General features: G+C 48.5%; 1 protein-coding gene across 1 annotated transcript in view; it reads left to right on the top strand.

The window, feature by feature from the left end:
• The first annotated feature begins 377 nt into the window (after positions 1-377).
• GFRA4 (GDNF family receptor alpha 4) overlaps positions 378-23,548 on the top strand; it is a 71,541-nt gene continuing 48,370 nt past the window's right edge. Inside the window, exon 1 of the mRNA XM_049792807.1 lies at positions 378-929. Within this exon, the coding sequence (XP_049648764.1) occupies positions 890-929 (40 nt within the window). The 5' untranslated portion in view covers positions 378-889. The remainder of the gene's footprint in view (positions 930-23,548) is intronic.

Genomic DNA, 23,548 nt, shown 5'->3' with positions numbered 1-23,548 from the left:
GGGCTGTGTCTTTGCCAGCAAACGGTCCAGACCAGGACACAGGTCCCAAGACGATGGGGCTGGCGCTGTTATCCTGAGCGATGCCCTGGCTGAGACTGCAAAGAGATGAACGGTTGGGGGTGTGTGTGTGTGGGGGGGGATGCCAGGACCCTCCAGAAGGTCAGCGGGGGAGAAAGAAGCCATCCTGGGGCTGAAAGGCCTGAGAGGGGCCATGGCCGGGGGCTTTCGGGGCTCACCCAAGACACAGCTCCACAAGCTGCTCGGGGTTGGGGGAGAGGGAGAGATGTGTGTGTGCGCCCCCCCCCTCCCCGACTCGGGGCCGGGGAGGCGGGGAGGAGCGGGGCCGGACCGAGAAGCCCCTCCCCGCGGGGCCGCGGCCGCGGAGAGGCGGGGGGAACCGGCGGAGGCAGCCCGGGGATAGGCGGCCGAGGGCTGCCCCGCCGCTCGGGCACGGCGGAGCGTCCGCCCCGCGGACAGAAGTTTGCTGCTGAAAGAGGAGGAAGAGGAGACAAAAAAGAAGAAGAGGAAAAGAAAATTAATAAGAATAGCATAAAAAAAAAAAAAAAAAGGGGGGGGGGGAAAGGAAGCGCTTTCTCCGCAGCTGCCCCGGAGGGATGCGGCGAAGAACGGCCGGCGGGTGCCCGCGCTGCCCGGCCCGGTTGCGGGCATGAGTCGGGAGCCGGGACCGGAGCGGGGCTGAACCGGAGCCGGTGTGAGCCCCTTCGGCCCGGGAGGGTCGAACCGGGGCGGCGGGGGCCGCCTCCCGCCCTGCCCAAACCTCCGCGCATCCTCCGGCACCGCCTGCCCGGGGACTACCGAGAGCCGTACCGAACCGTACCGAGCCGTACCGAGCCGAGTCGGGGTGATCCGAGCCGTGCCGAGCGGTAGGATGAGGGGCATCCTCTACTTCTGCACGCTGATCCTCCTGGGTGAGTAAACGGGGAGGCACCGGGGAGGGGATTTTTTTTTTTTTTGGGGGGGGGACGGAGGACGGACATGACAACTTTCTGCTGGGGTTCGCTTGGGGGGGGGGGTAGGGTTTCCCCTCCCCAGCACCCCCAGAAGCAAACCCTGGGGTAGCAGCACCCCAGTTTTCTGTTGTCTCGTTTGCTCTGGACCCAAGCGCTGGGCTCTTTCCTCCCGTCGCTCCGGATAGTCCTGTTTGCCGTGGAAACGGTTCGATTGATCCTCCCGGATTGAAGGGACTTCTTGCTGGGGAAGAGGAGCTTGGAGGGGTGTGTTAGGGGGAGCCTGATTTTCCACAGCGCCGGCAAACCCCACGGTGATGGTGAAGCTGGAAAATGTCGGGGTTAGGGGGCCGGGGGGAGTGGGCTGACAGCCCCGGCTCCGCTGTGCAGCGCCGTGCACCGTGTCCTGACCCCAGCGTGTGTGTTCAGGGCTTCCCGCTGCAGATTTCTTCTCCCCCCCCCCCAAAAAAAAAAAAATAAAACCCAAACAAAACAACCCACCCCAAAACCCCTGGGCTGACCTCAAGCCTTTTTTTTTTTTTTTTTTTTTTTTGCACTAGGAGCGGGGGGCTAAGGACCCCGGGTGTCTCCCCCATCCCCTCCGTGAGCTTTAAAGGCAGCCCACCCCCCCCCCTTCCAGTGTCGTGGCTGGGGGATGTTGTCCCCCGTGGGATGCAGCCGTATCCGCGGGGATGTGGTCTGCAGCACCCGTGCTTCGAGCATCCCCTTCGCAACCTCCTTCTCCCCAGCTTGGAGCAAGGGGGGGGAAGGTCTTCTGCATGCAATGCCCGGCCCCCCCCCCGGCTGGAAGCCACCTCGCTGCCTGCCTTTGCTTGGCTGCAACCCCTCCAGCTTCCCTTAGGGTATTTTTTTTCCCTCCTCCCTATGTTTCTTTGAGATACCAAACCCGAGAATGAGTCTGTGCTTACATAGACCGGGAAAGGCTGGGGAGGGGGGGTGGTGGTGTCTTTTTCGGGTGGTCGCTGGGGAAAGGAAAAAGGGTTTGGGATGTAGAGAAGTGGCTGGGACATCCCGAGCATGGCTCGGGGTTGCCTCCTCCGCACCCCGAGCATCCCTGCTGTGAGCCCACCTCCTGGGGGAGACCCCGAAGAGGTTTTTCTCTCGGTGGGGAAGGTTTTGTCAGAGCTTCAGGTAACTCCTCTTGCCGGCTCTCCTTGTCACTAGATGTCAGCAGCAGCAACTCTTGCAAGTCCCAAAGGCGGAGGCGGAGAAGGGGGGGGGGGGGGGGGGGGGGGAATAATTCGACCCCCTAAGAAGAGCCATCTCCAGCCAGGGAGTGTTTTGCTCCAGGGGTTTAGAAGAGCACCGGGACCTGGACATGGCCCAGGTTGGGACGGCTGCTGCTTCGCAAGGGCTGGAGCTGTGCCTTGGGCTGGGGAAGGTCTCAGCCTCCCTCAGAGCTGGGTTTTTGGGTTGTTTTTTTTTCCTACAAGGCTCACAGGGCCTCTGGGTGGGCGTCCAGGTCTCTGCAGGATCCATTTTCCAAGTGGTTCAGATTGACTGACTCACTGATTGACTGCCTGATTGACTGACTGGTGGACTGATTGATTTTCTCTAGAGAAAGTGGACTTAAAGAAAAGAGCAAATGGCCAGCTCTCCTTTGTCAGCAATGCAATTGGGAATAGTGGGCAGGTGTTAAGGATACACTCATCGTCTCCGGTCCTGAGCAAAACCATCAGCCAGTATTCACCTCTTGGCCTTCTGATCTTAGGGTCTCCAGAAGGACCTTTTCATCTCTGAACTGGCATTTCACCCCTGCGGGCTCAGCACCATCCCAGCAGATGCCATTCAATGCCCTCAGCCTGCTCTCTAGATATTTTCTAGCTGTTTGTGTTACGGATGGACGAGGGCTGCCATTCAGATGTGCCTGCCAGAGCCCCCGCAGAGATTCGGGGTGCTGGGCTGGAGACGGCAGTTTCTGCAACTGCAAACGTGGTAATTCCCAGCTTCACCCACACTGGCTGCGTACCATGTGTGCTGCAGTGTGAGATCCTTGGGTTTTTTGTATGTGTGTGCCCCCCTGCCATTTTTGGGATGATCCCAGGTGGAGGAGGCAGGCTTGGAGAAATTAGGGCTCTCTGAGGTGGGACTAGGCAGCATCACCATCATCCAGCCTGGATGGAGAGCTCCTGCAGCCACTTCATCCCCAGCTCGCTGGTGGCACAGGCACGCAGAATGACCCAGACCAGGCAACTTATATAGCTGAACATATTTTTTATTTGCCTCAACTGCTTTTGGGCCAGATCACCTCCCTGGCCTGTCTCACCAGCAACCACATGAGTGCCAGTGCCGGCAGCAAGGACAGAACAGGAGCACACAGCTGGGGACAGGGACGTGGCTTTGGGGGAGTCTGTTGCTGCCTTAGTGTCCCCTGATATTTGCTTGCATGTGTGGTATTGGCTAGAAATCCCACCCTCGGGACAGCGGGGAGGCATGCAGGAAGACTTTATGGAAAATCAATGCTCTAGAAATCACTGATATAATTAAATATAATGAATATAATTAATTTTACAAGGACACTGGGTTACACCTGTAAGCAGCCCCTAAAGCATTGCCCATCCCTTGTGCAGGTTTCAGAGGACACATCGGTCCCTGCACTAACAAAATAATAATTAAAGGATGAAAAGGAAAAATCTGGGCTAGAGTTGAAGGCAGTTTGCTGCAAAGTCCCCATGGGACCAAGAGTCACTTCTGGACCATTGCGATGGAGGGCAGGATCCCAAAATGGCATCTGGGCTGTCTTCTTTCGACAACCACTGCGTTTACCTGGCAAGTTTTACTGCGCTTGGTCGTTAGCATAATTTCTGGCATATGTTTCCCACAGGCTCTTCACAGATGCAATCAAACACAAGAGATCGTCTGGCAGATTTTCACCTGGTTTGGGAACTCAGGTCCCAGGGGAGAGCAAAAATCTCTTGAAAAATGCGTCTGTGTGTATGAGAGCGGGAAATGCTCCTTAAATTAGTGCCTTTGTCAGTTCTGACAGGAGCAATCCGTTATTTGCATCAATAAGAATGTGATATTTATGTCTCTCCATATTGGTGTGGCGGAGAAATAAAACTTCTCCCTCAACAGGCTGTCCTCAAACACTCTGCAAATTCCTCTGCAAGGATCTCGCCACACCCAGAAAGTATTTTTTCCAGAGCTCTGGAGCCTTAAATAGTAATTACTGCTGGGTAAAAATTAGTGCTAGTTAAGTCTAAAAATTAGTATGAATTACTGTGAATACTGTTTTATTTTGCATTCAGAGACAGAAATGTCTTCTCTGCTCTCCTGGCAATTTTCACAGCTGACTTCTATTGTGCCTGAAATTCCCTTCATCATTTTCACACAAGACTTGTTCATTTTTATAACTTTCCACTTGGTCATTTTAAAACATGACTCTTAATGTTGCTGAAGTTTGCCACCTTTTGACAAAAAATACTCTGCTACCAAGATATCCATGATTTCTTTTGCCCTCCAGTGGACTTTATATTCCTTCTGCTTCCTTAAAAAAAAACCCCAAAACCCCTCTGTTTCTTCTCAACCCCAGAGTAGAAGAGGACAAATTCAAAGGTAGTTCTCCTGCTACAACAATTTTTTTAGAAGGGCACATTTCACTGAAAAAAATAAAAAAGAACAGAACAGTGAAAACCTTGTTCCTGTCAATCTTCAGTTCGGTACAGCTCCCTTGTTTCAAATGCATCTGTCAAAATCCCCTCTGGTAACACCTTCTGGCAGTGAACGTCAAGCCTGGATGGACTGATGGTGGGAGCTGTGTGATAGTGTGTGGGGGGAGTAGGGCTGGGAAGAAATTTCCACCACCTCATGTGGACTGCCTTCATCTCTTTTGGCTATCTTTAAAGGTTCAAATACGGGCATGTTGGGTCTGGACTCCTAGTGAAAACAGAGTGCAAAAATCGTGGTTGAGAAGATGAGTTTGAGGAGGTGGATGGGAAGTAGAGCCATGGATGGGCATTAGATCCTGGAGATGGAAGAAGAGGAGAACCAAGTTTGGTGTGACTGGGCAGGGGAGTGTGTCCAGGAGACGGTTGTGGTGGTCAAGGTGGTGGAGGACAAGGACCCAGGACTGTTTTATGGAGAGCAGGAAGGGTTTCCAGAAGGTGAAGCCACTCTTCATCCTGAATAAGGAGAACCTAGGACTGCCACAGGGAAGAAAAATGAGTTTGCAGGAAGGATCAGTATCTTCTAAGGTCACGACATATTTAAATCACACATAACTCCTCCAGGATTTGGGTCTAATAACAAGTGATACAACAGCTGGCTGTCGCTAGGCTGCAGTGAGCTTGATAGGTGTTAAGAAAGGTTGTCATCTTCATTAATATTTCCAGGCATCTCCCTGCTTCTTACTGGAGCTGAGCCGGTAAGAAGTCCTACCCCAATTGCAGATCTGCCTTGGAGATTCCTTCAGTCACTCAGCAGTGACGCATCATTCCCTGCCGCTGGGAATGGCATCCATGCAAGGTGTGGGGCATGGCCAGACCTCTGGTGTGTCCTCAGAGCCTGGTCATCTCCTGCACTCTCTGGTCTACCTGACTGGAGCTTTTGGGGGGACTGGGATTTAGCTGCCTGCACATGGTGGCTTGAAGGAACGCATGACCCCCAGAGACAGAGACTGAATAAACCCTTCTGGGCCCCTGCTCCACTGCTTGACCATCTCATGGGGACAAAAGTGTTTCCTGGTATCCCATTGGATTAGATATATATTCTCCAGCTCAAAACTGCCTTGGCCATATCCCGTCACTTTTGAGTCTCATCTCTTTTCACCTGCCTTCACGCGAATCCCTCTTCTTCCTTCACAGGTAGCTCCTGAGCGCACATGTTCCTCTTTCTGTCCAAAGCCATCTGGAAAGCAGTTTGCATGAAAGATGCAGTAAAAATAGCTGTGGTTTTGATTTATTGAATCCAACTGGAAAATCCTGTCTGTGATACCTGTCCTCACTGAGTGCTTTGACACGAGTTATTAGGCAGCCCTCCCCATGCTACTGCTGCCATGTGGGTTGGGGGGTGTTTTGATACACAAGTACAGGCAGCTGGTTTCAGGTTCATGGGTCCAGTTTACTGAGGAGAAAAGAATGGGGCAGGTTTTCTGGTGTTTCTTCCAAAACCAGGATCGAATTGCTCATCTTTCATACACAGCCAGGCTCAGCCATCTATTCTTTGCCCCCAAGGGGATGGCAGTCCACTTTGGGCTGGGATTTTAAACAGGTCCAGATGCTAAAGGGCTGCGAGTTAAGAGCTGAGAAACTGGGGGGTTTTGCTTTCCTCCTCTCTTCCTGTTGCTTGTACATTGAAGAAAAAGGCCAAGTACATAATTCAAGTCAAGACTCAACTTCAGTGTCTCTGTCCGAGCTGCAGGTCTTTAACTGCCGTGCAGGAGGCATTGCACACACGTCTTGCAGATCTCTTCTGCCTCGCGGGATTTTAGCTGCTAATGGCTGCAAAACCCACGGGGAGTGGAGGTGCCTGTGGGAAGTGCTCGGCTCTTCAGTCAGGCAGCAATGGGATTGTCTTCGGGAGTCCCTGTCTGCATGATTTGAGGTCTCTGGAGGCTCAGAGCTGAACTGGGCCCAGCAAAAGCTCAGGACAGGTCCTGGGAGAGCTCCGGGGTGCCTTCAGAGATGGTGAATTGAACACAATCTCTGCAAAATAATCAAGCTTTGCTTCAAGCTTTGCATCAAATGATGCTGGCTGATGCCTCTGCAGCAGCCACCTGGGAAATCCCATCATCCTTGATTAATCAGAGCAAAGGAAACACAGGACAGCTACAGCCCCATGGGAAGGGAGCCTTCACTTGGATGATGGCTGTGAATTTTGTTGAGCAAACCCGGTGTCTGGGCCACCACTTGTACAGAGTTCATGTGGTCCTGTCTGTGAGAATTTTACATAAACAGTCAAATCAATCGTAAAGTGTTTTGAATTTCTCAATTCATCTTCTACTGTGGCAGCCTTTATTGAATGCTTTGCTTTATGGGTTTTTTCCTCCTGCTGCCCATACTGGACCCTCCATAAGTATCAGCTCCACCATGATTATAACTTGAATTTCTTTCTGTCCATTCCTCATCTGCATCACCCATAACTGGTGTCCAGGACCTGGAGACTGGCTCCCAAAGAGTTGGCTGTAGGTGCAATGATTTGGCTTGTAGCCAGCCTGGCCCCTTCTTCAGACTTGCCCTAGAGAGAAAAGCCAGAAGGAAACTCATAACTTCTCAGAGCTACCTGCCTCGGTGACTTTGGATAAACAAGTCTTAATGACAGGCTAGCTATTTCTTCCAAGATTTTAACTTCCATGCATGTGAAGAAAAATGCATCTCTCCATGACAGCCTTCACAGCAATATCTCTCAGATATTATACAGCTGACTCGGTTACCTGCAATCTGGAAATAGGTAGCAGATGTCTCCTGTAGCACCGTGCATTTTTTCCTTCGTTGCTGTCTGTGTTTTCCTTTGATGTTCAGCATGCACAGCAGAAGGCACCTTAAAAAGATGTCACAAGGCATGAGGTGACATAAATCCATGCACACTGAATCTTCTGTAATAAAGGCTGCAGGTTAGGACGATGTGTTTGCCATCTCCTAATGGAGAGGAGAGCAAACCAGCATGCTGAATTATTAGACAGGGCTTGGAATGAATCAAAGCCATTTGACCTGTTTGTGTAAAGCCCCAGACAAGGCTGAGTTTGCCTAAGTGTTTCCTCTGCATGGTGAGGAATTACACTCCTCCTTGCAAGGGTTAGTTGATTTGACACATGAGTTATAGCAATTTCATGGTAGGTCTTTTTTTTTTTTTTTTCTTTCCCCCCTTCCAATCCATTTGTTTTGTTTTTTTTCCTCTTGGTAAGAGAATGTAACCCAGCCAGGCTGCTTGAGAAACAAACTGCACATCTTGGTCTGCCTGTCACAGCCACATCATCTTTCAGAGAGAGGGCACGGGCAGAGTCATCTTGGCTGAGTCTTCCTTCCAGTGTGGGGAAAAGTGCTCAGGGGGTCACGATGCTCACAGCCTATAAATACCTCCAAGGTAACGTGAAGGAGTTGCTCTCTGCCTCGCAAAGAGCTGGAATGAGGAGGAACTCAAGCTGTGCGTCAGGAATAAAAGCTTTGCTTGCAACCAGGACAACATCTGATTACTTAAAGGAAGGGAGAAGAGGAGGTTTCCCTTTGGGAAGATGATGGCATCGCTTGGGGGCTTGTCAGGCTTTGCAGGCTTTAGCAAACCTTAAAGCCATAAGCTGTGCTGGCCCAAGGAACTCCTGAAATGTGGTCAGGTGCTCCATTCCCAGAGAATTCCCTGGGTTTCCCTATTCCATTGGAAAGCTCGTCTCCTTTTCGTGATGATTTAGGATGTTAACTGGAGGGAAAAACTACAGGAAACGTCCTGAGACCTGGATGAGGATCCTCCCCTGGGATCCAGCCATAGGGGTTCTCCTGATGTTTTGGTAAAAAGATGAGGAACTGCATTAAACTCGCAACGCGAGACTTCTCCATCAGGGCCAGAAGGTGTGGGAAGGGAAGAGCGGACAAGGTCCTGAGCTGATTCTGGTCTGGAGGTGGGAAGCAGAGGAGAAAGGGATCCCGAGAGGTTGGACAGAAGATGCAGATGAAGCTTAATAGGGAATCCAGGAGCTGGGAGGAGGAAAGTGTAGGACCATAAAGGTCTGAGAGCCATTCTGGAGCTGGGGAAGCCCTAAGGGTTGGATTCCCCCGTCTGCAAAAGGTAATGTGAGTCTCCGCAGGCCAAGTGCATGTGAAGTGACAGCTCAGGGACCCATCCGTCAGCGCGGAGTGTGGAAGCGTACACACTGGGTAAAGCAGCTTCAGAGTTACCACCCTCCTGGGACTGATGCAAGGAAATTTATCTCCCTCTCCTGATATCGCTGCATTCTTCCTCCCTACAGACCCAGCCAGGCCAATCCTTAATGTGTGCTGGAAAGCCTGTTAGTAATTAAGTACCTGACTCGAGGGGGTCCAGATCTCTAGTTGAGTTCATTATATGCTATCACATTACCAATAAGTTTTAATTATAATTGGAACGGCTAGAGCAAAAAAACAAACAAACAAACAAATGAGAAAAAAAACCCCAAACCCAACAAAACTAAACCAAACCAAATAACAAAAAGAAATCCAGTGAATTCCCCCAAAATGCCTAAGCTGCAAGTTGAATGCTGTCCCACAGGATGAGGAATTATGGCCTCTGTTTCTGGGTGTCTCTCAGATTTTGGAAAGTGATGTAAATTCACTGCATCACAGTGTAAAATAAGGATGTTTTTAAGGTAGGGAAATCATTGTGAGGCAGAACCAGGTGACAGTGCTTTTGACCTGGGATATTTGTGCTTGTGTGAAGCAGCTAACTACAAGCTGGGATCAAAATTTCTCATCAGCGTATCAGGAACAATGTGACTTTTAGCAGCACCTGCTGTGCGCACAATCTACCGAGCTCTTATTTTGGTGCTCAGGCAGGAACTGAATTCCAAGTGCAGTAGCTGGCTAATCTGCTCTGAAAATCTTCCCATATCCCCTACACAGGGATCGGTGATCCTGCTTTGCGCTGGGATTAGAGATGTGCACTGCTAAAGAGAAGGGGCTGAATTCAGTGATGTGCCACTGAGATGGGAGCAGCCGTGAGTTGCAAAAAATAAAAGCCTCCGATAGAAGAGCAGGCTGGAAAACAGAAAGTCATTCCCCCAGAAAAATACTGGGCTTTTGGCACAATTTGGCTTCTGAACAACAGTGACAAATCAGGAATAGTAAAAATTGCAATAAAAGATAGCGAGTGGAAAATAAAATGCTTATTGAGGATAATTCCAGGGGAAGAAAAATGAGGACTAAAATAAAGCCCCAGATGTTTCTGTTCTGTTTTACCTGCTTTTATTAAGAAAACAGAAAATGGTCTTCCCAGAGGGACCCTGGACAGGAAGAGAAATGGACCCTGTTTCTCACTTGTCCCTGCCCGTCCACCAGACAGGGATGGTCCCAGCAGGCTGCAGGAGATGGGTTCAACGCCACCTGGTTTTCACCTCATCTTCTGAACTTTTCCTTTAAATCAGCAGAGAGAGGTTGACAGGTCCAGAGGGACATTTACCCTCTCTACAGATCAGCGTTATCTCCAAGGAATATGAAGCAAATTATGGTGACAGTTTTAGACCTTGCCTTGATTTTGCTTTAAGTTCAGTCAGATGAACCCCACTGATGCCACCAAGTTTTCTTGTCCTCCAAGAGGTGGTGATGGAGGGAGCAGTCAAGAGGCCATGGTTTCAATGTACTCAACTACAAAAAAAAAGATGAAGAAAGTAATATTAAAATATTATTTAGCACTTTTTTTTTTTCTACTTGCAAACCCCAAATTTTCCCAGGTAACACACTTTCCCATGAGAAAAGGGAAAGAAAGAAATCCAGTCAGACATTTCCAACTGTTTCACAGACCTGACGGGTCTGGTCACGGTGATGATTGGAAGTACCTGCAGTTGGTGACTCTGCTGGGGGTCACGGAGGCCACTCATAAATCACACAGTGCCCAGGAGCCTTTGAAGCCGTGGGAATTTATTGTCACACCTAGTAAAATCCCTGAAGTGCTTTTGGCCATGGCCAGCTAGCCATCTCCTGGGCATTGGTCAGGAGCTAGCACAAGCCAAGGACCATTCCCGGTCCATTTGCAAGCGGTTGCTCTGTTTTGAAGGGGGAGAGAGTTTAATAGTATGAATGAGGCAGTTCTGGGTCATTTGGACCAGCACCTTGAGTCTCCTTGATTAACTAACCTAGGCACAGCAAGAGAGACCACCGTTTCCCTCCCAGACACCGTCCATTTCTCAGACAGCCTGCAGATGTTGTTGGACAAACCTTTCAGCTTAATCTCTTTCAACCCCCTACATTCATCTTCCTTTCTGCTGCTTCCAGCTCAGAAGGCAGAACACTAACAATGACATGAGATAATATAAAATATATGATAGCGCTGGCTAATTTGTCTGGGAACAGATAAATCCTCCTGTTTCTAATGCACGCAGGTGCGTGCAAACCCACACGCACGCAGACCTGGCAAGAGCCTGGGGATGTGCATACGCGGAGCGAGTCCGTCAGAAGTTTCTTGCAGAGCCTGTGCAGCGGCTGTATCTGCTCTGAAGTGTCCTCTCCAACAGGCAAAACCTTTCTTGGCTTGCCATTGCAGTTAGCATGACCTCGTGAAAGATAAGACACGTGAGAGAAGACTGAGGAAGCTTGATTTATCCAGAGTTGAAAAGGGAAGAAAGACAGAAGAGAACATGATCACACTCTATAAATACCTTCAAGGTAACAGTGCAAGGGAAGGAAGAGGATTAGTCACACTTCTGTAAGACAGAGAGGGGAGGAGAGAGAGCAACAGCATGAAGCGGAGAATGAAAAAGTTTTAATTTGAGTATTAGGAGCAAATTGTTTGGGATATCTTTCTTTCTCATTTTTACTGGAAAAAGAAATTGCAGGGCCTCAGTTTGGGCTAGGCCTGAGGCTTGATGTATATTTTTCAGGAGAGTTGTGGGTCATGGGTATGAGGATTAAATGGTGCATCGATGTGTAGGATCTGCAGGTCCTAGGTGCATCCATGAGCTAAACAAGGGGCCTGTGTAACCTCCAAGACACCAACAGTGTCACCAGGCAGAGGGTCCCCCTGCTGCCTGGTACACTTGGAACTGAGGGTTGGCCAAAGTTCTTTCACCTCCCCTTTTCCCTGCACCCCATATATCCCCCACTCATAGAATCGTAGAATGGTTTGGGTTGGAAGGGCCCTTAAAGATCATCTAGTCCAACTCCCCTGCCATGGGCAGGGACATTTTCAACTCAATCCGGTTGCTCAGAGCCCCGTCCAACCTGGCCTTGAAGAATTCCAGGAATGGGGCATCCACAGCCTCTCTGGGCAACCTGGTCCAGTGCCTCACCACCCTCGCAGTGAAGAACTTCTTCCTTACACCTAATCTAAATCTACCCTCTTGCAGTTTAAAGCCATTATACCTTGTCCTATCACTACATGCCCTTGTAGTGATAGGACAACTATCACTACAGGGTTGTTGAAGGTACCATGGAAAAATGGTGCAGCTGAACTAAGGGTCTTAATGGTCATTTGATGGTAGAGCTGGGAGTTGGCTTAGTGATGGATGATGAGTCTGGGTCAGCCAAGAGGCTTGGCTAGCCCTGGGCCCTGTCTGTTGTTAATAGGTGACGAGGTGGCTCCTTCTCCTCTCCAGTAAAACGGCCTTGCTCTTGGTGCCTTAGACTTGGCCCTACCCTCTCTACCTCCCAGAGCCTCCCTTCTCTCAGGACACGAGGTCTTCTGCCCTCAGACCTGGCCCCATCCTCCCTGGAAATGGAGCTGAGGAAGGCAAGGTCTTTGATGCAACCTCCCTGAGGGACTGGCTCCAAGTCAGGCTTGGACAATCATTCTTATTGTCACGATCCATTATGCTGGGACTCAAAAGTAAATGTTTTCCAAAAAATGTGGGTAGCTGCTGCCAATATTTTTCCCTGTCTCCTCAAGCAAGTGCCAAGAACTCTTTCTTCTCATAACAAATCAACTAGCCAAATATAGGTGTCCCTGGAGAAAACCCTTCAGGCTAGTAAGAATTAACAAGTTGATTCAACTATAGGTAAACAAGCTAATTATTCTGTTCAGCCTGTGGTTTCTTGAGAAAACGAATCTTATGTATGTGTGTCAGTCTGTGCACCCTAAATAATTTTTGATCCCCTGACCAGGTTAGGTTGGTTTGATAGAAGTCTCAGATGTTCAGATCCCACAGGTTGATGTGGGAAAGGGAATGAGCTCCTAGTGTTGCCCACTGGGGGAAAAGTTAGTGAAGTTTATAGCAGAAAAGGTGCACATGAAAGGAGATGTAGAAATCCAGGCTCGTTTCATAGTGCTACTTATTTTTTCTGAACTAAGCAGAAAAGTCCCTGATGCAAATCTGCATAGAGCCAAAGAAATGGCTTCCTGGGACCATAAAGGCAGTCCATACACCCTGCAAGTCCAGGGACAAAAGGCGAAGTGAGAACTTTATGTGGGTTCAGGACTGCTCCTCGGACGTAAAAGCAGTTGAGCAATGTCAAAGGGGAAGTATGGTCCTGTGGATGTTAACCATCGCAAAGCAGCATAGCTGTGGATGCGAAGGCGATGTGCCGACTCCCAGGCGATGCCCAGGACCTTGGTCCTGTGCCAGCCGCGCCTTCCGAAAAGGGCTACATTTTCCAGATGGATGGATATTAGCATGGAAATTTGCAGGAACTCCCCCAGGTTGGGTTGGCTTGCTGTGATGTCACCTTGAGCACGCCAAGGACGTGGGAGAATTGCTCAGGGGGCAACAGGTAACTGTTGGTGATAAAGGGAATTGGGGAAAGCATGGTCTTCAGAGGGTCCATGGTGCCAGGGTAGAGCCTCCCAAGATGAAGTCCACCTTGTTGGACAAAGCACGGACAACAGGGAACACCTGGTTGGAGTAAGACTTTCCATCAGCTTCACCGCCCAGTTCAGCGTGTGCTGCAGCTCTGCTCGCGCCTCCCATGTGCTGCTCGGCTCCGATGTGACACACAGCTTCCTCCATCTCCGTCGTCTGACGTGTTGGGCGGCAAAGGCTAATGGCATGGCATGCAATGGTCGATAGCTGTCGACTACCATAGATATTGTGACAGCTTGCAGGAAGGAAAGGACGGGGTTTAAGTGAATTGGCTGGTGCGTTCTCCGCTTCTGTGCATATGATTTGTGTGTACCCATCTGAACCGCACTGCTCGTTCCCGTCGTCCCATGTCCTGCTGCCCCACAAATTCAGGGGCTGGCCCAGAGGCGCAGAGTTTCATATCTGCCCCATAATATTTTATACAGAAATCAAAAAGTAAAAGATCAGAAGGAAAATACACTGAAATGGGGGGGGGGGGGGGGGGGAATGTTCCTTCATGGTGCTTTTGTTTTCTAACAATGTTGACATTATGCGGAGTAACCAAGTATAAAATCTGCCTATCGTTTGGGATCTGGTGTGCAGAAAAGATGCTATTATCTGAGCCTTTTATGCCTCTTTACCCTGTCTGGATCAGAGGAGATAAATGCGTAGATAGGAGCTGAGGCTCCTATCTTTATTTAAGCTGTCAGGTACTGCTACGTTATTTTATGCTGATTGTTATAGAAAGCCTCCACAAAGAGATATATGTTTCTATATTCCCCTATGTCTCCTATTTTAATCTATAATTTAATAATAAAAGAGATGTATTTCCCTATATTATTTTTATTTGTAGTGTCAGTGCTTCTCTTTCACTCTTATTTTTCGAATAAACATTCACAGACATAAAGCACTTAAAATATGCACATAATCAATCTTCTCTGTTCTCTTTTGGGCTCCGTTTTGACTATTTTTGCAGTCGTACTTAATTTACGCATTAGTGCAAAAACATTTTTAGTATAAAACAGGTTCCCCGTGGGGACGGCAGATCGCCGTGAGCACATACGCATGAATGCGTGGCCATAGTTACATTCAAACATGTTCCCACACCACTCCCACGAGCACATGTACACATGAAATGAGGCAAGAGCCACATCTGCCAAAGTGAAATAGTCAACAGAGCCAGGAACAGGTTGGAACAGCTTGCCCAGAGAGGTGGTCGATGCCCCATCCCTGGCAACATCCAAGGTCAGGCTGGACGGGGCTCTGAGCAACCTGATCGAGTTGAAGATGTCCCTGCTCACTGCAGGGGGGTTGGACTAGATGACCTTTAAAGATCCCTTCCAACCCAAGCCATTCTGTGATTCTAAGCATCCTTAAGCCCTGTCCTACTGTTGTCCAATCTGGTTATCTATCAGCTCACTGGCATGGTTTTGGCTCCTCCTGACCAAACAGTGCCTTGGCATACTGAGGAGGTGTCGTAGACCCAGGACACATGGGCAAAGGTGTCTGTGCTGGTGGGGGAAGATTTAAGCATGTGGGCACAGGCAAGCCAGAATGTACCTTTTGACCCCAAGGCCAAAGATTTTGTCCAGGCTTGTTTTATACGGTAGTACAGATAAAACCCAAGATGCCATCAGAAGCAAGGGTCTGGCCTCGGTTTCCCAAGAAACACTTCCCACCAGGAGTTAGCCATTTCTCAGCTATTCCTGAGTGCAATGTGGACGCTCTGAGGCCAAGTTACAACTGGGTCAGCAGCCAAAAAATGTGAATAGGAAATATACAGGGCACAGAGCTTTGCTTGGGTAAGTCCACGTTTGACCTCCTGCTTCTTCACAAGCATTGACAAGGACAGGGACTTGCTCTTCCTTTCTTCTGGATGAACTTCTATAGTTTTCACCTGTACATACCCTCATCCACCCAACTATCCAATAAGCCCAATGTTTGTGAAAGGGATTGCTGGAAAAGCTAGTGATTGACATAAAGAAGGATAGTGAGAGCACTGATGACCAAGACTAGATCTTGGGTGAGTTTGCTTGAGTTGAGCCCATAACCATGATTTCTCTGCAGCTTGGTCCCTCTAAGGTTTGTGACTTTACCTGCTTGAGACATCAGTGTAGACAGAAGGCAAATGGCTCCAGACAACAATGTAGGAACGACCTGTGGCTGAAGCAAGCAAAGGACTTATGTGCATTCTTTCTCTCGAGTTTAACAAAGGTCCTTGAAAACATTTCATTTCACTTCTTCCTCTGGGAAGATATGTCTTCCAATCTCTTAGAATCATTTGTCTTTTGGGGGCAAGTGTCTGCCTTCTGCTTTGTTTTCATTTTGAGGTTTAAAAAAATGTAATAGCCCTTACCGACCTCAAAATTTTCAATGAGGAGATAGCACAGCAGCACTTGGGAACATCAGTTTGATGACTCAAGGCTGTAGCTGGCCTGGGCTGTGTGACCAGACTATATCTCCTGACGTGCGCGATGACCACCTGGTGTGCAGAATTCCTACTGGGGAGCCTGGCCTTCAGGAGAGAAGGGTAACTAAAGCTGTTTGAACAATTCCCAAGCAGCAACTTGGCAGCATTTCAGATTTAAAATAATGAGACAATTAGTGGAAGTAGTTTCAGTCTCGATTATTTCCCTCTTATGGCAGAAAAAGAATCTGTGGAAAACTGGGACAGTTTCTTTCCAAGTGTGTTGAAATCGTATCCAAAAGGCAAAGTGAAACTGAGGGAATCCCAGCACTGGCCCAACATCTCTTACTCCTGAACATCTGAACCCCATGCCATCCAGTACCCACTTCTGTCCAGCATCTTCTCAAGTCCTGGCTATAGAAACTATAGGAAGAGTTACAAGGGTTGTTAGCAGAATTTTTACTCTATCTGGTCTAAACCCAGCCCCCTAATATCTGAGCCATAGGAATTCTATTTTTTAGAAAAAAATAGGAAAAGTGAACAGCTACATAAGGGATTCCTCCTGCTTCCATGTAAAAACCCGCGAGAGAAAAAATTACATGAAAAAGCAACCAGGAAAAGCAACCAGGATTCACTGAGCCTGACAGAGACATGTCTTTATTCTAGTAACCTATTTTTTTCATTTGGGTCAATATTACTGTGTTTAAACCCCAGATCATGTTACTGCTCTCAGGTGAACAGGGCTGCAGGATGTTCCTCGACCTCCATCTCTTCTCGTAGCAGCAGTGGGAGGGTTGTTCCTGGAGACGGACAGGAGTCCAGATTCACGGAGGGACCAAGGGCACAAAGACGACTACCTGCTGATTCCTCCACACTGTGTTCAAAGCAAGGAGCAAAGTTTCTCTGCATTGCAGAAAAACAAAGCTGGAAAAGACCATTTTGTCCTCTCCCTGCCAGTTCGTAAGTGGCATTTATATGGGAAAGATGCACAGACCATCTTTTCCAGGACATTTCCCAAGACCTAGGAAAACTCTGTAGTGCAAACTATAAACACATGCTCCCTGCACCCCCCGACTCATGGTGACTATTCCTGCGCACCCACAAGGTAACCTCCCGGTCCCAAATAAGCCCTTCCAAAACACTGTGTAGATACCCCTGGGGTATGAGCTCGGCCCCACACCCCCAGCAACGCACACCAACGCTCTGTGTCCTTTAAGGACACAGCCACAGAAGAACAGACTGAAGCATTTTCTTCCCTGGGGACCCTGCACCCACGGTGCCCACGGTGGTGCCTGGCACCCAGCGGGAGCACAGGTCCACAATATCTACACAGTATTTTGGAAGAGCTTATTTGGGACCGGGAGGTTACCTTTTGTGATCCTGGTCCATCCAGTCCACCGATGTCTCTGACTCCCAGAGAGGTCCATGTGGGAGTTGTTACTCGGACTGAGAGCATGGATGACGGGTGTGTAAGGACTCAAGAGTAGTCTTAGTCCTACCAATGACCTGAACCTCTGCTGAATGACAGATTATTTGTTTTTCTTCCTACACAGACAGGGAAAATGCATGCATTTTGGCTTCATGTTGGAAATTAATCAAAAGCTTATGCAAAGGAACGACCCAGCTCGGTCCCACTGCAAAGCTTTGTCCTCCTCCAACCCTGGCCACCTCCCTTGGCAGTTCATGACAACCAATTTCTACCTATGGCTGTGTCACAGGCCCTGAAACGCTGCCCATCTCCCCAAAGCCTGCTACAGTGAACCTCAGAGATCTGGTCTAATCAGCAGGTTTGCAGAGAAAATGAGGTTTTTTTTCTTCCTGGCTGACTTCCAGCAGCAGCAGCTCCAGCTCTCCAAGGCACATCTCAATTAATTAATACAGTCAAACCTTATTAGAGACAATCGTTGGCCAGAAATTACCCAGTCCTGAGTTCTCTTTGCTTTTCTCCTTGTTGTTTCTCACTGTTGCTTTCCTCCCCGCTGCCTTTCTCTCCAGCAAAGCATGTCCTGGCAAAGTCTGATGTAGACCGGGAGCTTCTTTAGTGTGCAGTGGAAGTTCAACCCTCCTCCTAGCCCAAAGCCCTGCTTCAGTCAAGGATCCTAAGCAGATCCGAGCACAGCCTGGCCAAAAACTGTGCAGTCAGCCGAGGCTGGGCAGCAGCAGGTTACAGCAGTCGGGGTCCCAGGGGCTCTTCTGTCACCTCAAACTTGATGTTGGTGGAACAGCAGTGAGCTATTTCTGTGAGACAAGTGAGAAAGTGACCCAGAAAGCCTCTGTTTTTTGGGGCCACTGAATCCTGGAAGTGCCAAAAGCCCTCCAGGCAGATGGAGGTTTGACCTGAGAGCCTCTGAGGCTCCTAGACAAGGGAGGAAAGAAGGAAGGAAGGAAGGAAGGAAGGAAGGAAGGAAGGAAGGAAGGAAGGAAGGAAGGAAGGAAGGAAGGAAGGAAGGGCGAAACCCAAACCCAGCACACTCAAAACCAAAGCACACACCAGCGAATAGACACAGTGTTTGGTTTTGTATCACCAACCACAGCTGCTGCAGAATTCCTCACCTGATTTTTTTTGAGACTTTGGAAAATACTAAAGTTTAGGCAGGACAGGGTATGGACCTTAGAGGCAGTATGTGATGCTGAGGGAGGAAGGGCTGGAGCAATGCTGTGAAGATGGAGGCAGCAAGATCCTCTGCCTGTCGCGAGATGCTGCTTAATTGAAAGCATGTGCTGGGGCTGGGGTTTGATCCCTGGCTTAAGAAGAATGGTCTGGGATACCCCAAGACCAGGAAGGTCCCCTTGCCTCAGCTCCCACCCTACAGCTGCCCCGTGCATGGGCCATGACCATGAGTTGGTGGTGTAGCGATGGCTGGGCAAGAGCCCCCGTCTGTCCCTGAGCCTGGAAAATGAGGCTGCAGGTGGCAGAGAATGGGCTGGAGGGTGGTCTGGGGTTCCTCCTCAGCAGGGAACAACCATGTCCACAACCAGGCTGATCCCTCTCAAAACAGTGGTGGCACAGCAGGAGCAGAAGCTGGTTTGTGTCTGTGGGTAAATGAGAGGCATTCTCCAGGGCTGTCAGAGCAGCACTTTTCAACAGCCTCAAATTATTATTATTATTTTCTTTTAACATGAATACAAATATGTCAGCCTTTCTAGGTGGCTTCATTAACGACCCAGAACATCACTCAGAGCCTCACAATTCTTGTTAAGTACCGACATCCTTGTCCGTGTTCATTGCAGAGTCTGAATTCCTCTAGCTCTATCTCATGATGGAAAAACAGGTTCAGGGTAGGATTAAAAAAATATCCAAAAGATAATAGCAATTGTTCTTCTTCCTTGCAGTCACTAAATAACAGGGCGGATACCTGCCAGAGTCACTGCCACTTAAACCCAGAGTAAGTCAGTGCTATATCATAGCGATACAGGCGAAAACTGAGTCCCATCCTGGGTTTTAGTGGGTTTGAGTAGACAAGTGGGGCAGTGCCGCCTCCTCTCTGTGTGTGGGAAGAAAAAATTCCTCTCTTCCCCATTTTTCTGCTTCTTGATTGAACAGGAGGGAAACAAGAAAAGTGCTGCAGGGTCATTATTAAAGCTGATCAAACTTAAAACAAAATAAATTGACTAACAACAGAAAAATCCTTTTATTACTCAAAGGTCTTGATTTGTCTGTTTATTTTCATAAATGCATCAGGCTGTTTCTTTGAGACTTGGTATATGCCATTCCATTTCCCAGGAATTTTACGCACCTTTTCCTTCAAAATATTATCAAATAAGGGATGTGCATCACTCTGCCATGTACCTCATGGTCAGAGACCACCGCAAGCCTCTCCTGTGCCTGCTGCACCATTTCTTGGGCTGTCCCAGTGTCTCAACGTGTCCTGCCTTCTCGAACCTGGCCTTGAGACTCAGCAGTTCTCCTTGAGAGCCTCAGCTCCTAGAATCAGGTGCTTATAGGAGAATTTCATTTCTTTGCCCTGAGCAGCCATCTGTGATGCACAGGGAGAGATGCTAGAAAGCAAAATGTAAGTCCTCCCATTCCTTTGGGGATGCAAACAGTCCTTACCTGGTGCTGATCCCTTTCGAGGTGTGTCCAGGCCGGGTTTGCTTCTCCCACTACATCTCTGCTGTCCTTTAAGAAGATCCTTCTCCTCTCAGCCGCATACCATTGGGAAGACCTCCCTCAAAGCCCTTAAAACATGGGACAACTCAATATATTTCCTAAATAAGTGAAGCATGGAGAGGTGGTTTCTACATGTCCTTTGAGGCTGGGGAGCTCAGTTGAGAGATTTTTCAATATATTGTAAGAAAATGGGGTTGAAGAGGCAATTTTGAGGAAGGGCAAGTCATGACCAGCCACCCCTGGTCCTGCTGCATTTCAAGACCAGCCAAAAAAAAATGTGTTAAGGATTTGAGCAGAAGGCACAGCACATGAACTGGCTCAAAGATGTTGAGAGAGGATCAAAACTATTGCTTCAGATGTGGATGGAGAAGACCGTGCTGGCTGATGTGCAGGGAGAGGCAGTTTTAAGTATGTTTTAGCAGCAGTATGTCTAAAATGCCTGAGCCTTGATCTTCAGGTATATAAAAGAGGAGTTGCAGGCTCCCAAGTCTTTGAGACTTTATTTTAATGAAGGATAGGTGCTCCAAAAATTACAGCCTGAACTGGCAAAAGAAATGAAGGAAGTCTGAGGTGCTAATTAAAACACCACAGTCGCTGTTTTGTTACTCATACAGCCATGAAAGCTGTAGAAAGCTCAAACCAAGCTTTACATTTGATGATGCAGTGATATTTTATAGCAGATGTAACTTTGGCTGCACTGGCTTATTATCAGCCTTTGCAGAACCATACCTGCCTCCTGGAGGCTGTGAACCCTCCTGGTCCCTGGAGGGACAGAGGGCCATTTCTGGTGACCCTTTTCAAATCAAAGATGTTGTTGCACAGAGGAGGTATTAGGGTGTCGGAAAGCAAAGGCATCTTTGGAGAGGTTCAGAGCACATGTTTACAGATGAAATTTTCTTAGTACACCGGTTGGGAGTAGGGAAATGTGAATGGGATGACAGATTGCCAGCCTTTTTAAAGCAAGGCTGGGTGCTGTAAAACCGGCTGTATACGAAAAAGCAAGCAGAAGTCACAGAGGAAGAAAGAGCAGTCTCCTGAGGTTAAACTCTTTCAACTTGAACCACTGCAACATTCAATGCTTACAACTTTCAATACTTAAAAGGGGCTTATAAGAAAGATGGGGACAGACTTTTTAGTAGGGCCTGTAGCGATAGGACAAGGGACAATGGTTTAAAACTAAAAGAGGGTAGATTCAAAGTAGATATAAGGAAGAAATGTTTTACAATGAGGGTGGTGAGGCACTGGCACAGGTTGCCCAGAGAGGTGGTCAATGCCCCATCCGGGGAAACATCCAAGGTCAGGTTGGACGGGGCTCTGAGCAACCTGATCGAGTTGAAGATGTCCCTGCCCATGGCAGGGGGGTTGAACTAGATGACCTTTAAAGATCCCCTCCAAACCAAACCATTCTATGACTCTGTAACATCCATTTGCTTGCACTGGGCTCTGGGGAAAGCAACGCCCTGCCGAGCCCCCGCAGCCAGGCTTGGAGAGAGGGGACCCGCGGCCAGATCCTGGCGGCTGCCATAAGGCTTATGATGGATGAAGACAGCAAAGCGCAGGCTCTGCTCGCTCATCACCAGGAGTTTACTCAGGGATAGATGCTGTTTGCTGGTGTCTCAAGCCCTACTTTTGGATTTGAACTGGAGGGGAAATGGGCATTGGAAGGGCTTGGCCAAACTGTATTTGATGTGCGTGGGTGCAGAGATGTTGACAGTGCTGTGGGGAGAAGCGGAGGAGGGCTTTACTGCTCCTCTCCAGTGCGATTGTGGTTTGGCTGGCAATTTTTCAGACCATCGCCACAGCCTAAGCTCTTCAGTCACTGTGTTCGGTTTTTCTCGACAAACAATTTGTCTGATTTCCAGATGTATGCCTCTCATCACCCCCCAGTTGATCTGCTTCTTGCCCCCCCATCCTGTCCCACTCTGCTCCCCACTACCAGCACAACTCCCACCCTGGACCACCGGCACCCCCAAACTCCCCATACCCACCCAAACAGGCAGGTCCCTCTCGAACCACCCCAAACCATCACATCCCTCGCACAGAGGTAAGAGCTCAGCCACAGTGTTTGCAGAAGAATTCATCAAAGGTGATACCAAAGTGGGAGGAGAGGACGAACATGACTTGGCACAAATCAGGGGTGTTACAGAAAGCCTTTAACTTTCCCTGGCCCGCTTTCTACTAAATCCATGTGCTGCTTGGAGAAAACCCACAAAACCTGCTTTGGAACATCAGTGCTCACACAGTTTGTATAAGACCTCTCTTCTTCATCAATCTGAAAGAAAACAAAGAATTTTTCCTTTTAGAAGCATTTTTGTTTTAAGTTTATTAATACTCAGAAGTGCTTCTGGTGTTGCTATCACAGTAAAGAAGAATTATTCCAAATCAATTAAAATGACCGTGTAAATCATCAGCATGAGATTTGACAGTCATAAGTTTTCCTTTAAAACACACAGGTCCTTCCCACCAGAGCCCCAAAGAGCAGAGGGAACCTTGCACACTCCTGACTCACCTGATACAAACACCAGTGCATGTTTGTAAGAACTGTATCTCTCAATGCAGGACCCAAAGCAGATGGCCTCTGGCTTTATGGGTTTTCTTTGCTTCTATTTAGACCTTAATGTGCAAATATGTTATTCTTTGGGTTTGGAATAGTTTGCGATATTTTTCATCTGATCCCAAAATACTTTGTTTGAGAAATGCTGCCATGCACAATTTCTTGTAAGTTACTGCTAAAGGAGGTTTTTATCTGCTCTGTAAGCAAAGATAGGAACTTTGGTTAACAGAGGCAATTCGTGCAAAACCCAAGTGCTGTGTTTGCAAACTGAGTTATAATAAGGGTTATAGCTATTCCAGGGCCGAAGCAGGAGCAGCTATTCACTCTGGGAGGTTTGGGTTGGGCAGGGGAAGAAATGAGTTGAAAGCAGGGATTTTAAGCTCAGCATCTATACTAAACTAAACTGAAAACCCAAGTCAAGCTAGTATGCAGCAGTTAATGGGCAAAAATGGGCACAGGCTGTGCGGACACCTGTGGTTCTTGGGGGACATCTCAGAGACCCCTCATCTTCCACCCATTTGGGAAAGCATCACCCCCTTGGTTTAAAAAAAAATGAACTCTTCACACTCCTTTAATAGCAAGTAAATGCTGGGGAGAAGCCACTGTTTTCAAGGTTATACCCGGGAGGCCTGTCAGAGTGTATTTAATGCAGATTTTCTCAGCCATCCTGAGACTAGAACCTTAATGATTTTTGAAAGGAAAAGGAACATTGCTATGCTCCAGCAAAAGGGAAACCCTTTTTAATATTGCTAGTCCCTCTGCACTGGGGACCAGGGCAGTGGTAGTCAGCAGTCACTGGGATTTCTAACCTCGGTGAAGGCAAGGATGAGGGGGTGGAATGGGCAAAGGACTTTCACGGTTCCCCCTTTAAGGATCTGGCTCTGATGTCTCTTGTGCCAGTGTATAAATGTGACTGCTGGCAGTTTTCCTCAGGGCTCTTTGAGTTTGGGGTCTTGCTCTCCAGGTTGTTTTCTCATCCGTTTGTCCCCAGATCTCCACGTCCCGATGGGAAGCAGAGACCGCTCTGGGCCAGCCTCTCCTCAAATCCAAAAGCAAGCAGCTGAAAAACCATTGTGTGTTTTATATATTTACAATG

Source organism: Accipiter gentilis, chromosome 3 (genome assembly GCF_929443795.1).
Source record: "Accipiter gentilis chromosome 3, bAccGen1.1, whole genome shotgun sequence".
Taxonomy (NCBI): domain Eukaryota; kingdom Metazoa; phylum Chordata; class Aves; order Accipitriformes; family Accipitridae; genus Astur; species Astur gentilis.
This window is presented reverse-complemented; position numbering and strand designations above follow the sequence as displayed.